Below are 13,004 nucleotides of genomic sequence, written 5' to 3' on the forward strand. Positions count from 1 at the left end.
GCTTTGCCATCTCTGAGGGAATTTGGTGAGGTTAGGAGTGGACTGGAAGCGGGGTGTGAGCCCATGGTCGACTCTATTGCCTCTCTCCAATTGAGGCTTTGAGCAAGGTTGAAGTCAATGAAGACAAGAGGCCAACATGAACAACATCTCCAGCACGATAAAGCAACACCTAGGTCATGTCATCTGGAAGCCTAACTCATGTCTCCCAAACAGATCCCTTACTCTCAGTTGAAGGGAGGTCAGTGAGCTCGTGGTGGGCAAAAGAAGTGCTTCAAAGATAACATTAAAATCAGCCTGAAGAAATTCATTTACATCTAAAAGCTGGGAAGACATTGCATTCAATAGATATACCTGCAGGAGATCTGTTCAAGAGGGAGCTGCACTACATGAGGGCGATCTCCACTGTGCTGCAGAGAACAAGCAGCAGCTGCAACCTAAAGACCCGAACACTAACCACAACCACCCCCTTACTGTGGCTCACACTATGCCAAAATATGCAGACCCTGGATTGGCCTCAGCCACCTGAGGACCCATAAATAGAAACCCCTGAGGAGAACATCATGCTCGAACATACTGTACCTCATATCAGGGTCTTTTTACCCTTGTGGTTTCTTAACTCTACCCACAAGGATTCTACTGTCACCATATATTACCCATTACTAATGAAGAGGATTTGAGTACATATTAACAACAAGTTTGTTAAGCAAGCAAAATATTCTTGCCCAAGGGAGATGTAAGCTACTGCAAAGAAAAAAGGCAGTGAGGGGACATCAGCGTCAGCTACAGGCTCCAGATAAGGGCAATGTAGATAAGTACAGTTAGGAATGCTTTCCTCCTCCTACATTTCTGAGCATCTTTAATACTGTGACAGTTTCCCCCTAGTTTGGAAAAAAATTAAGCAGCCAGTGGTGTAACACAGGAATTAATGTTGAGACCTTTGCTCCTTTTGATATATACAAGTTGGATGTGAATGCATGATATACAGTGAATGACCTTGCAAATAATATGAAACGGAAAGATAGTGTCATGCCTGGACACAGCGGTTACTCTGGGTCCAGTCAAAGGTGTAGTTGTTCATCCTGTATGTCTCTTTTATGATCTGGATACTAAGAACATAAGGTACTGCGGAAGTATCCCATCAGAAAGTTTTTTGATAGTGATGGAGGTGGACTTACCGTGTACCATTGTGTTGTCACCTAGACTTTGTACTGTTGCGCTGAGACGGTGCACAGTCCAAACAAAAGGTGTGAGTAATTGCCTTGGACATCATTATTATGATCACAAGACCCTGTTGGACATTGGTAATGTAGAATACTGTAAGTCCAGTTCACTGATGAGACTGATGTTGCGCAGCAAGGCCTTCATGCCTTGGAATCACCTAATGCAGTCGCCAGCGAAGGAGATGCCGGAGCTGGCTGTGTGCTCCCGGACTTTGTACTGTTATTGGGAACTGGCCCCTCCTATCAGTGCTGCCTTCCAGTATTCACAAGGTGGAATAACAAGCTAAATGAGGATAACTCAGGGACTTGGGCTATACTTATTTTCATCTCTGTGACTGTTTTTATGATATTGTAACCATATGTGCTATCTGTGCTATGTACAGCGTGCTGTGTGTGAGGTCGGTAATGTGTCTTGCACCTTGGCCTGGGAAGAAAGCTGTTCCGTTTGGCTACATTCATGTATGGTTGAACGATAACTAAACTTGAAGCTTGAACATCTATGCTTTTGTGAATAGTGAGGGAAGTAGTTTAAGACTACAGCAGGATATAGACCAGATGGAAAATTATCTCAGAAATTGCAGTGATATATTTGTTTTATAGTCAAATAGGGCTAGGACACAAATCACAAATAGTAGGGTGCTACACAGTGTTGCTATCAGGGAAATCTTAGGGTTCATAGTTCCTCAAATGTGACAACACAGTTAAGATATTGGTGAAGACCTCATAAGGCACTCATGACTTCATATGCCAGGGCCCAGAATATAAAAGTTGATACGTTGTCACAACTTTACCAAACACTGGAGTATTACTACCTGACACACTACATGAATGATATTGTTGTGTTGGAGAGAGTGTAGAAGAGATTCACTAGGATGTTACCTGGATTGGAGGACTTAAATTTTGGAGAAAGATTGGAAGGTGTGGGCTTTGTTACACAAAGGATGGGTGTAACACAAAAGATGGGTGACCTGCTAGAAGTATATAAAATTATAAGGGACATAAGATAGAGTTGATGGTTAGAACCTTTCTTGCATAGTGATCATATCAAAAATAAGAAGGCATAGGTTTAAAGTGAGATGAAGGAGTTTTAAAGAGGACTTGAGAGGGAAGTTTTTTTTTTAAAACACAGATTATTAAGTGATAGCCATCTGGAATGTACTGTCAGAGGAAGTGGTGGTATCAACTATAATCATCACATTTAAGAGGCATTTGACAGTCACGCATAGGCAAGGCAGAGAAAAATACAGAACTAATGTGGGCAAATGTTACTAATGTAGATAGGCAAAAAGGTTGTCATGGATGTGATGGTTACAGAGCCTGTTTCAACGCTGTACAACTCTATGACTTTAAGTACATTTTCATCTCCTGCTAAATCAAGTCTATCAAAAGAATATTAATTTAAAGAGCTTGTGTAAGTAAATTTAACTTAGCATTTAATCTTATCAATTTTGTTTTGGGATGGATGTACAGTAATGCCACACCAAATAATTTACATAGTGTATATACTGAGGCATTAGACTTAAGTAATATTTAATCATATGAGATGTAGCATTTAAGATATTGAATGAAGTACACTTCCATGTCAACAAATAGTTAAACTAGGCTACTGCAGTTTTTTCTGGTAACAAACTGTATAACTTTTCATCTTTTTTTTGTAATTCATGGTAAACTAACTATAAACATATTTACAAACATACATATTCTGAAGACAGGGAACTAATACTTAATTGATCGCTTGTCATCTCTGAGAAGTATTTTACTTCTTTAATAGCTGTGCTTTTGCTCGGTTAATTTTTTCCACAATTGACTGATCAGTAGCTGATACACACTTGGAAAGAATATTGTTCAACTCGCTTTCATTTTTGCGTTCTGCTGCAACTTCCACAGCTTGGTCTAGATCTCTGAGACAGAACAAAAATAAAACAGATTAGAGCAACATCCAAAGCACAATTATGAGTGCTTTCTATCCTTTAAGTTGAAACACAAGTATAGAAAACTAAAAAGATGAAAAAACAATTATGGGAATGCCAAACGAATCTTAAAATTAAGATAAACAGTTAATTATTTCAATATCTCCCAAAGATATCCATATGTATTTTTTCAAGAGATTTAATTCTATCTCTCTATTACTAGCTACTGCAGACCAACAACAAAGAAAGCAAGGCTTCAAAGCTGGTCACTTACAGGCTGCATTACATAAACAAATCTTAAGAAACTATTGAAAAAGTTTGGACATATTATAAAGAAAATAGCAAATAACACATCTCAAACATATCATTCAATTAAAAATAAAGCCCCTTGAGTCATCTGTATCAATAATTTCTGGTAGATGCCTGGTCTAGATGGAGTTCATTCCACTGTAAAACGCCTCTCTGCCCTAGTATCAGTCTCATTACCTTATAAAATGAAGTTATTTTTCCCATACAACTCTTTCAGCCAAAGGTTCAGCTTCCCAAACTATTTATCTCTATACAAATTTGCTTGGGTAATTATCTGAGATTATAACACCCAGGATCTCTATTAGGCAGGATATGCCTTCTCTTCATTGCTGCCTTCAGAGAAGAGGTACAGGAGCTTGAAAACACATACTCAACGTTTTAGGATCAGCTTCTTCCCCTCTGCCATCAGATTTCTGAATGGACAATGAACCAACCCATGAACACTACCTCTCTTTTTGCACTACTTATTTCATTTATTTCTTATACTGTATATATTTCTTAATGTAATTTATAGTTTTTTTTATATATTACACTGTACTGCTGCCACAAGACAACAGATTTTCCAATATATGTCAGTGATATTAAGCTTGATTCTGATTGTCCTATTCTGTGATTTAGTTCCTGGGACTATCAATGTTGGACTCATGTATTAAAACTATTCGTCCTAACATGAATCATGATGAGTAGAATTTCCTATTTCAATGGAGCCAAATGAATGTGTAATTAATACAACGAAGGATAGATGTTGAAAATCCTGGTCAATGATTTAGATATTAGGAAGGGGTGTCGAATAAACCTGTCATAAGCAGGAGGGGGATTAGGAATTAAAAAAAACCTGCAGACTTTAGAATCTGAAATAAGAGCAGAAAACGCAAGTAAACATCTGTCAGGTTGCACAATATCTGTTGCAAAGTGAACACAGTTGACGTTTCAGATTGATGATCCTTTGTCAGGGAGTTTTGATTCTTAAAAATATTGAGTATATTTCTACTTACCCAATCATTATATATCCTTTCACTTTCTGCTCTGGGCTGACTTTCACTACATACTTCTTAGCTTCATATTTGTTGTGATGCTTGACACAGATTTCTACAAATGGCTAATAAATTGAAAGAAAAATGGCTTTAAACCAGTTAAAAGTGCAAATCTTTTATCAATTTAATATGAGAAACACTTTTATTTAAGATAACAGAAATATACCATGTAACCTATTGGGGACTTCTTGCTTCTGGAAAATTTTTCAAGTTCCTCCCAGTCTTCTTTCTCTGCCAATGCAGCAATCTTCAGCCACCAAAACCTAAATGTAATGAACAAAAGCTGTAATGCTACAAGGAAATTAGGTTTTATACACTTAAAAGATTGAGATGAAGAAACACTTAAGTGTATTATTTGCCGACAAGGCTGAATGACTACACAGCATCGTTTAATTACAAATTACATTTAGTCCTTGCCTATCTAATCCCCTTTTACATAGATATACTTAAAGTATTTCTTAAACTGTGGTTTTTGTTATATTTTGTAACAATATTGCTTCACATAATCAGTCCGTTACCCTTCTCCCCCCCACCCCCCAGTTCCATTTTGTCTTCCTATCCTGCCATTTATATTATTACAGCTCTGGGTCATGTTTTACCAGCCAAAAATTAGACAATAAAGCAAATACAGCAAAGTTATTACTGCACTGAAGATCAAGGTTCAAATCACATCACAGCAAGGGGAATCCAATGAGGCTAAGTACGCAAACCTGGAAAAAGAGTTAGTATTGGACTACCCAGCTGTCATACATGTACCCTGTTATATTCTTTTTTTTTTCTTTTTCAATTTTTTTATTAAATTTCATATATAAAAAAACATAACATAGTATTGTATTAAATAGGTTATGAATACATTAAATTTAGAATTAAATTAGTAACAAGATAACAATATCTTATTAAGCTATCAGCAAAAAATGAAGATCGTACAATAATCAATCTAACCTATATTGATTATACATGAAAAAGATTAAAAATAATCATCAAAAGAAAAAAAATATAGAATACAGGAAAAAATGTATATTAAGGAAATAAAAAAAATAAACCTAAACTAACATGGGCAATAATAATAGTTTATATGTATATGGTAGTGTCAGAAACTCCGGAACTCCATACCAGAACAGAATAAAAAGAGTAAAGGTCTGGAAGAAGCCAAATTAATTCATATGAAAGTGTCGAATGAACGGTCCCCAAGTTTCTTCAAATTTAATTGATGAATCGAAAATAGTACTTCTAATTTTTTCTAAACTTAAACAAGAAATAGTTTGAGAAGACCACTAAAATGTGGTAAGAGGATTTACTTCTTTCCAATTTTGTAATATAGACCTCCTGGCCATTAATGTTACAAAGGCAATCATTCGTCTAATTGAAGGGGAGAGTTGACTATCATCTTCATTTGGTATACCAAAAATTGCAGTGATAAAATGAGGTTGTAAATCAATATTCCAAATTGAGGAAATGGTAGCAAATATGTCCTTCCAATAATTATATAAAGTAGGACATGACCAAAACATGTGGGTCAATGAAGCCACATCTAAATGACATCTGTCACATTGAGGATTAACATGAGAATAAAACCGAGCAAGCTTATCTTTAGACATATGCGCTTCTATGTACGACCTTAAATTGTATTAAAGCATGTTTAGCACATATAGAAGAGGAATTAACCATTTGTAAAATTTTTTCCCATTTTTCCGTTGATATATTGTATTGAAGTTCTTTTTCCTATTCCTGTTTAATTCTGCCCGATATCTCTGGTTGTATCTTCATAATCATATTATAAATAGAAGCCACTAATCCCTTCTGAGAGGGATTTAAAGTAAAAATCATATCTGAAAAATCTATCAAAGTTGAATTAGGAAAGGATGGTAAAACTTTATATAAAAAAATTCTAATTTGTAAATATCTAAAAAAATTAGATTTAGGTAACTTAAATTTGTTAGAAAGTTGGTCAAAAGACATCAAACTACCTTCAGAAAAAAGATCACGAAAACATATTATACCTTTCTTTTTCCATATGCTAAAAGCTTGATCTGTTAAAGAAGGTTTAAAAAAAAATTAAGTAAGATTGGGCTATTAAGAACAAAGTTTTTCAGAGTAAAAAACTTACGAAATTGAAACCAAATTTATAATGTATGTTTGACAATAGGGTTAGATATCTGTTTATTAAGTTTAACTAAGTCAGCAGGGAGAGAAGAACCAAGAACAGAGAATAAAGAATATCCTTGTGCATCATTACATTCTAAATTTACCCACTGTGGGCACAATGGTAAATCTAAATCTAGTTTCCAATATATTAAATTTCGAATATTATTCGCCCAATAGTAAAATCTAAAATTAGGTAAAGCTAAACCACCATCTTTTTTAGATTTCTGCAACTGTCTTTTACTTAATCTGGGGTTTTTATTTTGCCACACAAATGAGGAAACTTTTGAATCAATGTTATCAAAAAAAGATTTAGGAATAAAAATTGGTAAGGCCTGAAATAAGTATAAAAATTTCGGTAAAATCATCATTTTAATAGCATTGATTCGTCCAACTAATGATAAGGATAAAGGAGACCATCTAGCAATAAGTTGTTGAATTTGATGAAGCATAGGTAAAAAATTCAATCTGAATAAATCTTTATATTTCTTGGTAATTTTTATACCTAAATAAATAAAATTATCAGTAACAACTTTAAATGGTATCCTATCATTCAGTAAAGTTTGTGCATTTAAAGGGAATAATTCACTCTTATCCAAATTTAGTTTGTAACCAGAAAAACTACCAAATTGAACCAACAAGGATAGAATAGCGGGAATAGACCTATCAGGATCAGAAATATATAACAACAAGTCATCAGCATAAAGTGATAACTTGTATAACTTCTCATTACGGGTAATACCAAAAATATTAGGAGATTCACGATTAGCAATGGCTAAAGGTTCTAATGCAATATTAAATAATAAAGGACTTAAGGGACAACCTTGTCTCGTACCACGAGATAATTGAAAAAAAGAGGATCTATAATTATTCGTAAGAACAGAAGCAACAGGTTTATAATATATTAATTTAATCCATGATATAAAATTAGAACTAAAATAAAAATTTTTCAAGGCATTAAATAAGTATGTCCATTCAACTCTATCAAAAGCTTTTTCAGCATCTAATGAAATAACACATTCTGGGGTTGTGGGTGAAGAAGTATAAATTATATTAATCAATTTTCTAACATTAAAAAAAAGAATATCGTCCTAATAAAACCAGTTTGATCTCCTGAAATAATCTGTGATAGTACCTTTTCTAACCTAATAGCTAAAATTTTTGTAAGAATCTTAGAGTCTACATTTAGTAGCGATATAGGGCGATAAGATGCACATAAAGTAGGATCCTTATCTTTTTTAAGAATTAAAGAAATAGTAGCTTCATAAAAAGACTGGGGTAGTCTCTTCATAATGAATGCATCATTAAAGATTTCACATAACCAAGGGGAAAGCAAAGAAGAAAAAGTTTTAAAAAATTCTATAATATAGCCATCAGGGTCAGGAGCTTTCCCTGAATTCATCGATGAGATAGCCTCTCCTACTTCAGCCATAGAAATAGGAGTGTCAAATAAACTTCGATCTTCATCTGTCAGTTTGGGAATATTCAAATTGTTAAAAAAATTATCCATCATAGACAGATCGCCATCAAATTCTGATTGATATAAAGATTTATAAAAATCTTGGAAAGTATTATTGATTTCTTTATGATCAGTAGTCAGATTACCGTCTTGTTTACGAATTTTAATAATTTGTCGCTTAGTCGAAATAGCTTTTAATTGGTTAGCTAACAATTTACCAGTTCGATCACTATGAATATAAAATTGAGCCCTGGTCTTAATTAATTGATTCTCAATTGAAGAAGATAATAATAAGCTATGTTCCATTTGGAGCTCAACTCTCTTCTTATAAAGTTCCTTGGTAGGAGTCACAGAGTAAATCTTATCAATTTCTTTAATTTTATCCACCAATAAAGCTATATCTAAATATCTTTGTTTTCTTTTACCAGCGGAATATGAGATAATTTGTCCACGAATAAAAGCCTTAAAAGAGTCCCAAAGTATTCCTCTGTCAATCTCTTCAGTATAGTTTGAAAAAAATAAGTCAATTTGCTGTTTTATGAAGGTAATAAATTCTGGATCTTGAAGCAAAGTAGCATTGAGTCTCCAAGATCTAGTATTAATGGAAGAGTCCGAAGTCTTGATAGATAATTTCAAAGGTGCATGATCCGAAATAGCAATAGAATCATATTTACAATCAGTAACATCTGCTAGTAAACAATGATCAATAAGGAAATAATCAATTCTAGAATAACTATGATATACATGTGAAAAAAAACGAAAATTCTTTATCTTTAGGGTTCAAAAACCGCCATATTTCAGTAATTCCCGAATCAAGCATAAAAGAGTTCATAAGTAAGGCTGATCTATTCGGAAGAATTCGAATAGGTTTAGATCTATCCATCAAAGGATTCAAACAACAATTAAAATCTCCACCCATTATCAACTTATATTCATTTAGATTAGGAAGGGAAGTAAATAAACGTTTAAAAAATTCAGGGCAGTCAAAGTTTGGAGCATAAATATTAACTAGAGCCACTTTTCGATTAAAAAGTGAACCAGTAATCAACAAAAATCTGCCCTGTGGATCAGATATAATTTCATGATGTATAAACGAAATTGAGGGGTCTATAAAAATAGACACACCCCTAATTTTGGTGGTATGATTCGAATGAAATTGTTGACCCTTCCAGAACCTAAAAAAGCATTGATTATCCTCCCTCCTAATATGGGTCTCCTGTGCAAGATAATATTAGCATTTAGTCTATGGAATACTTTAAATATTTTTTTTATGTTTAATCGGATGATTTAAACCATTAGTATTCCAAGAAATAAAATTAATAGACATCCATCATGCCAATATTAATTGTATATATCATAAAAGGTTAAAAAAACACATAACCCATAATTCAGGAAGAAGAAAAAATGATATAGGAGCAACCAGAGAACATGACACCTCACCAATATTAATAATTTAAAGTCGGCCCATGAACTAAAAGCAAAAAAATGAAAAGCAAAAGTGTGAAAAAAGATCCCTACCCCCTCCCCCAACCCCTCGAAAAAAAGCCAAGCGGCAGGCGCATAAACTAATACTAATATTATCCCCATTTCAACATGGCAGCTCCATGAAAAGATATAAAAAAAACTATATATATAACACCCAGATTTAAATACAGGGTTGCAAAAAGAGAATATATATCAGTCAGAATGAAAAAATTTAATATAATAAAGCAAACAATCATTAATAAAAAAGGATAAACATTAAAATTTGAAAGAATGTAATATACCTTTAAAAAAAAAGATTCCATATTCAAATACAAGAAAAATGACGTTTCAAAAGCAAAGACTTATGGGAAGAAGAAACGACATTTTGAAAAAACCATATTACAAAATATAAATGTAAGTTCCGCAATCTATTAAAAAATTTAATAAAAAAGTTATCAAAATAGGATTAAAAAAGGATTTAATAGACACCACAATATAAAAAAAAAGTCCAAAAAATCCAAAACATTCGTCCCATTTCCAAGTACAAGCAAACAAATAAATGCTTACGGGAAGCAAAGTCTTATGGGAAGAAGAAACGACATCTTAAAAAAAGTAAATCATTATTACAAAATATAAACGTGTATATCCAAAACAGAAAAAAGAATAAGAAAAAAGACATTATAGAAAAATTAAAAGAGCATCTATAAACCATGATAATAATCAAAAAAAAAACCAGAACTGTAGATCAAGGTAAGAAGCTATAACACAGCTTCATAGGTTAAAGCCCACAACGAAATGGCATCTTCGCTCCAAGAATTCTTCAACATAACACATAGTTCAACTTGTACTAGAAGGTCGATATTCTTCGACGAATTTCTTCGCTTCTTCTGGAGTGTTAAAGAATTGCTGACTGTTGTCATTCAACATAATTCTGAGATTCGCTGGGTATCTTAAAGCTTGTTTAAGTCCAATCAAATGAATCTCTGCCATCACTGGTTTAAAAGCGATTCTCGCTTTCATCACTTCAAATGAATAATCTTCAACAATACGAAACATGTAGTTTCTGTGAGAAATCATACCCTTTTGACGAGCTAATCGGATTAAAAGCTCTTTCTCCCAAGGATAATGGAGGCGAACAATCACAGCTCGTGGTTTGTCTCTCACAGCCGAAAATCTCGCAACTCTGTGAGCACGATCGATAACAGGTTTAGCATGCAAACCTTCAGCACCGAAAATTTCCCACAACAAGTTAGAGAAAAATTCAGTTAAGTCACCGGACTCAACTTTTTCGGGAAGCCAGATGATTCGCAAATTCTGTCTACGAGATCGGTTTTCAAGATCGGTAATTTTAGACTTATACTGATCTACTGTTTTAGCAGTCGACAGTACCTTCTTCTCCAATGTTTCAATTGTACGTATTTTTTCACAAATTATTTTTTCAAGAGTCGTGATCTTATCTTCATGTCGTTGAATATCTGATGCCTGCGATTGAAGCTTAGTATCAAGTGATCTAACAACTCCTTCAAGTTCAGACATTTTCGTGGTAAGCTTATTTTCCAAACTTGCCAGTTTACTTTCCAAATTTGTTGCTTTACTTTCCATTTTACTTTCCAGCTTACTTTCCAAACTTGCAAGTTTAGTATCCAGAAGATTAGAAATTACGTCGAGGGATAAAGGATCCTTAGACGATTTCTTGCCTGTAGCCATTTTAAGTTTGACAGGATTAAATCAAATATTGTTGTAGAAAAAAAAGTTAATCGTAAGTATCAACCCATATGATTAAGTACGAAAAGATTTGATTAAAGGGTGATTATAGTTGAAAAAATGAAGAGCGCCTAAAAGGCAGATGTTTACGTCGCCATCTTGAAACTCCGCCCCCTGAAAGTGTCCCTTATATTAATATTCTAATGGAGGGAAATTGGTTTCCTTACTCAGTTTAACGAGTAGTATGAGGGATGGCACAACAGCATAGTGGTTAACATAACTCTAATGCAGCACCAGTGACCAGGGTTTAATTCCGCCACTGTCTGTAGGGAGTTTGTACTTTCTCCCTGTGATTGTGTGGGTTTCATTCAGTTACTCCACTTTCCTCCCGCATTCCAGACACAAGGGTTAGGAGGACAATTGGTCACATGGCTGTAACCCGGTGGATCAGGCTCACTTGGTCAGAAGGGTCTGTTGTCTCTAAATAAATAAATAAACTACACGATCAACTCTCATACACTCTCTAAACCGTTCTCTTCATGGGCTGTTAAGAGTTGGTATTACAGGTGAACTTAGTAGCCCGAGGACAATTATGAAAAGTGATGAACACAGGTCTTATAGTTCCTTGTCTCCCATCTACGTTCCAGAGTTTGAATTTCAGCAGTATCACCTTGGGACCTCATCAGGTTAAAGTCAAGAATTTCTTCACATATTTTTAAAAAAGAGATTGTCAAGCTGCTGTGATCTCTTAGATTACAGTTAACAGTTTTTGTCTGTGCCATAGGTATCCCTCCATTTAAGTGGATCTTGGAGGTTTTCTTTGCATATATTTTCCAAATCTCATTTTATATTTGTGAGCCCCAAATGCTAGATATACTTTATTTTTCTTCAAGTTAAGTAAGTCCATTTTCCTAATTTGCACATTATGTAAACTGGTAGAAAAATCTAAAAGAATAATTTAAACTGGATTTCATGTTTTAATTTTACCTTTTGTCAGGAATTTTAAAGTCTTTGTAAAGCTGTTCAGCTTGTTTGAGCTTGCTTTCCAGTAACAGTCTGGAAACAGTGTCGTGTAACGACAAATCCAGGTACGATTTACCAGTCTCCTTCTGCAAACGATACTGATATCGCAGTAATTTAATTTGGTCTTCTGTGATCTAGAATTTTGATGCAACAGGAAGACTTAGATACACTTCTACAATGTACTTACAATTTTCAACACAAAGGACCTTCCTCTGCTCATTACTGATGTAAAAGATTTCGCCCAACCTCACACCTCCACCCCCTCCAATGCTCCTGCCTCCTTTATCCAAAAACTTTCAGCTGTGAGACAGTTCAGTTTTACCAGCAGGTAGGGCAGCATCTACAAAGGGAAATGGGATAAGCCCTCATCCTGTTCAGTATAATCCCAAAGTGGATCTTTGTCATGCATAACCACAATCACAATAGATCCTCATATGTTGTGCAAACAAAACGAATACAGAACAGGAATTAAATTCACCTTTTCAATGGTCACATTAGGGATCTTCCTATGTGAAAACTGATACCTTTTCAATATAATTAGTTAGCTATGGAGCAATGACTATATAAAAATAAACCATATAAGTGCAATATTTTTATTATCATCCTAATTTTTTTGCAAAAGCCAGTCAGTAAAGAAATGGGAGTAGGTGATTGGAGAATGACCATGCTCCAGTAAATCTGTCTTATTATTCAGTCTATGAAATATGAAAGTGCATCAGGAATTGTACAAAGTCTACAA

At 34.3% G+C, this 13,004-nt stretch overlaps 1 protein-coding gene across 1 annotated transcript in view; it reads right to left on the reverse strand.

Annotated features, from left to right (window-relative positions):
- Window positions 1–2,633: 2,633 nt before the first annotated feature.
- The window catches only part of vps16 (VPS16 core subunit of CORVET and HOPS complexes), a 107,124-nt gene continuing 96,753 nt past the window's right edge, over window positions 2,634–13,004 (reverse strand). The window contains exons 21-24 of the mRNA XM_059967006.1: window positions 12,230–12,399; window positions 4,640–4,736; window positions 4,435–4,538; window positions 2,634–3,121 (exon numbers count right to left, since the gene is read on the reverse strand). Of these exons, the coding sequence (XP_059822989.1) occupies window positions 2,977–3,121; window positions 4,435–4,538; window positions 4,640–4,736; window positions 12,230–12,399 (516 nt within the window). The 3' untranslated portion in view covers window positions 2,634–2,976. The remainder of the gene's footprint in view (window positions 3,122–4,434; window positions 4,539–4,639; window positions 4,737–12,229; window positions 12,400–13,004) is intronic.

The sequence above is a fragment of the Hypanus sabinus genome, chromosome 4 (genome assembly GCF_030144855.1).
Source record: "Hypanus sabinus isolate sHypSab1 chromosome 4, sHypSab1.hap1, whole genome shotgun sequence".
Classification (NCBI taxonomy): domain Eukaryota; kingdom Metazoa; phylum Chordata; class Chondrichthyes; order Myliobatiformes; family Dasyatidae; genus Hypanus; species Hypanus sabinus.